A 3,017-nucleotide genomic window follows, 5' to 3' on the forward strand; every position below is an offset into this window, starting at 1 on the left:
CGATTTTTGACCAAAATGAGCCATTTTCGGCCAATGTAAACGCCGTATTAAAGTAGTTTTGAGATCATCTTTTTTAAATGAAATTTAAGTTACGACTGTGAAATCTGCTCTTAATATTGTGTCTATGTCATTTAATTTAAAATTTGAAAATTACAAAAATCATTTTTTATTCAGTAAACAATTTTAATATTTATAATATTTAATATTTATAATATGAATTGTAATCATAAAAAGAATTTGCTTCTAAAAATAGTTTCAAAATTTTAATTCTTCCATAACTAACAGTTTGGAAATACAACTCTACTCGCCCCCAAGTTTTTGACAGTACAATACTTTGTAAAGAAGAAGCATAGTTGTCAAAAAATGGTTGAGGAGAAATAAGTTTTTGCAAAAAGATGTGAATCTACTTATTTGGCAACTCATAAAAATTATATCCACGCTTAGTGTTTCAGTTAACAAAAAAATTTTCGTTTGGAAAAACAAAAAAAGAAAACAGCTACAAATAACTGATGGGAACATCGAAAAATATTCAAACACGAATCACAGGACTAACAGGCGCGCGGGAAGCAACAACAAACGCCGCAGCGACAACGATCTTGGAAAATAGCACAACATCAACAATATAAAAAGTCAATAGTTTTTTCATATTATATATAGCTTATTACATTTATTGCACAGAATCATAACTGCTGAGTAACTGCATGTATTTGTTAATAACGCAGTCATTTTTTGGACTTAAAATCTGTTCCAGCATCAAAAAATTGTTGTAAATATCGTTTAAGTTGATTGAATGCTTCTCGTCAATGTATACAATATAAATTATACGGGACAAAAACAAAAAATATAAACTTGACATACGCACTGCAATAACATGCTATGTCTTGGCTGACTGATTTAATTGGTGTCAACATTTCGGCTAAACTACAAGAATTGCAGGCGATTGGTGGAAATACAACAGTTATAAATATAGTTAACCTTATAAATAGGAACTCTTTTTATTTATTTGTTACTACCAAGACGGCCGAAACCCTGGAGCATATACTGTTTGCCTGCTTGGTATACATTGTAGTATGCCTGGGCTTATACAAACTGCTCTTTTTAGTAACATTTAATGGCGATAATGTTAATCGACTACCAAGGCTTATTAAGAGCATAAAGTTACCTTCTAGCTGTTCAATGAAAAGAGTGCTTTTTGTAACATCACATCCAGATGATGAGTGTATGTTCTTTGGACCGTTGATTTATACATTAACGCAACGCGATGTACAAGTTCATATATTATGTCTATCCAATGGTAAAAGATTTCAGTTTAGATTTTCATTTTATTTACATTTTAAATTACAGGTAATTATGAGAACAAATCGCATTTGCGTCGCCAGGAACTTTGGAGTTCCTGCGCTTACTTGGGTATACCATCTTCTAATATAATGCTATTAAATGCAACGCATTTACCTGATGATCCTTATGTAGAATGGCAAACAGAATCGGTAGCCAAATATATATTAAATATGGTGGAAAGTCTTGATATTGATGCTGTAATAACATATGATCGAGATGGTGTCAGCCAACATCCCAACCATTCTGCTGTATACTATGCAACGGCTTCATTATGCTTAGCTCATTTGTTACCAAAAAGTAAGTCTATAAATTATTTACACATTAATTTATTGTTTTTATATATAAATGATGCTAAAAATAAATTTTTGTTTATGTGTGTAAACATGAGGTATTAAGTAAAATCAAATCATGTTAATACAAATATATGTACATATGTGCCGTATATATAATCTGACACAATTGAAGTTGTCAGATTGAATAAATTTCTTGTTTGAACTGCTTTTGCCAGTCAGTAATTAATAAAATAGATATTGTAATTTTATTTAAATATTTGTTTTTTATTTAAGATTGTAAATTTTTTACACTGGATTCTGTAAATACTTTAAGAAAATATATTTCCATTTTGGATCTAATATGTACGTGCTTCATGTCAACGAATTGGTATGCTTAATAAACTTATAATTTATTTAAAAATTTTAATGTAAAATATTTCCTCTACCTTTTACGTATAGGTGCATTTTGAGTTGGAGACAAGCTGCCATTATACGGAGTGCAATGAAAGAGCACAAGTCTCAAATGAAATGGTTCCGTTGGTTGTATATATATTTTTCACGTTATATGTTTATAAATTCATTTCGTGAAGTAAATCTATCGGATGTTGAATTAGAAATGCAAATTCATGATCATTAAATATTAATGAATTTCAAATATAAATAAACATCGATGTTAAAAAAACAATAATGATTAAATGAAACAAACACCAAACATTTGAAACCAATTGAAGAATACCTTAAAGCCCTTGAAAAGGCAAACATGACGATTCTACAGAAACGCTTTTATAAGTAGCAAACATTTGTATAAATTTAAGCCATGGGTACATATCTGGTCCATTTACTTTTAGTTACATATATTATCACTAATACAATTAATTTAATTATAAATTCATTATACATATGTATAACTATAATTTTTACTTTTAAATAATTTTGTTAAACAAAAGACAAGAGCTTTATACATACATTGTAAGAACATAAATGATACAAACATGCAATTGTAACTTTTTTTTTCATATTTATATGTTCAAGTTTTTATATACACACATTAACAATTTTTTTATGTACTATTTTAAAATAATCTACATAAAAATGCAATTATGTTGTATCAGCAGCGAAGTACAATACAATTCTTATTATTTTTAATTATATAAACGTATAACTTTTGTTATATTATGCTATTTATTATTGTTCACTTTAAACACACTCCTAAAGCAGTTTTATTTTGTTGCATATATTAAATTGTTTATTATTATATTAAAATAATTTGAAAAATGTTTATTGAACAAATATGGAGAGAAAACAAAATATCTATAAATGTGGATAATAAACAAAATTTTTGTGCATAAGTGAGGCGCTTTTACTTTAAAAGTTATTAGAAGGGAGATAAGCCAGACTCAAATATGA

The 3,017-nt window shown here is 27.9% G+C and overlaps 1 protein-coding gene across 1 annotated transcript; it reads left to right on the forward strand.

Moving 5' to 3' along the window:
* Positions 1 to 233: 233 nt before the first annotated feature.
* LOC119681044 (N-acetylglucosaminyl-phosphatidylinositol de-N-acetylase) lies at positions 234 to 2,608 on the forward strand. Its single transcript, XM_038094108.1, has 4 exons — positions 234 to 1,294; positions 1,345 to 1,635; positions 1,905 to 1,998; positions 2,070 to 2,608. Exons 1-4 carry the CDS (start codon positions 877 to 879, stop codon positions 2,245 to 2,247), a joined length of 981 nt encoding a protein of 326 aa, XP_037950036.1. The 5' UTR covers positions 234 to 876; the 3' UTR covers positions 2,248 to 2,608.
* The last annotated feature ends 409 nt before the right edge of the window (positions 2,609 to 3,017 follow it).

Source organism: Teleopsis dalmanni, chromosome 2 (assembly GCF_002237135.1).
Source record: "Teleopsis dalmanni isolate 2A chromosome 2, ASM223713v2, whole genome shotgun sequence".
NCBI classification, from domain to species: Eukaryota; Metazoa; Arthropoda; class Insecta; order Diptera; family Diopsidae; genus Teleopsis; species Teleopsis dalmanni.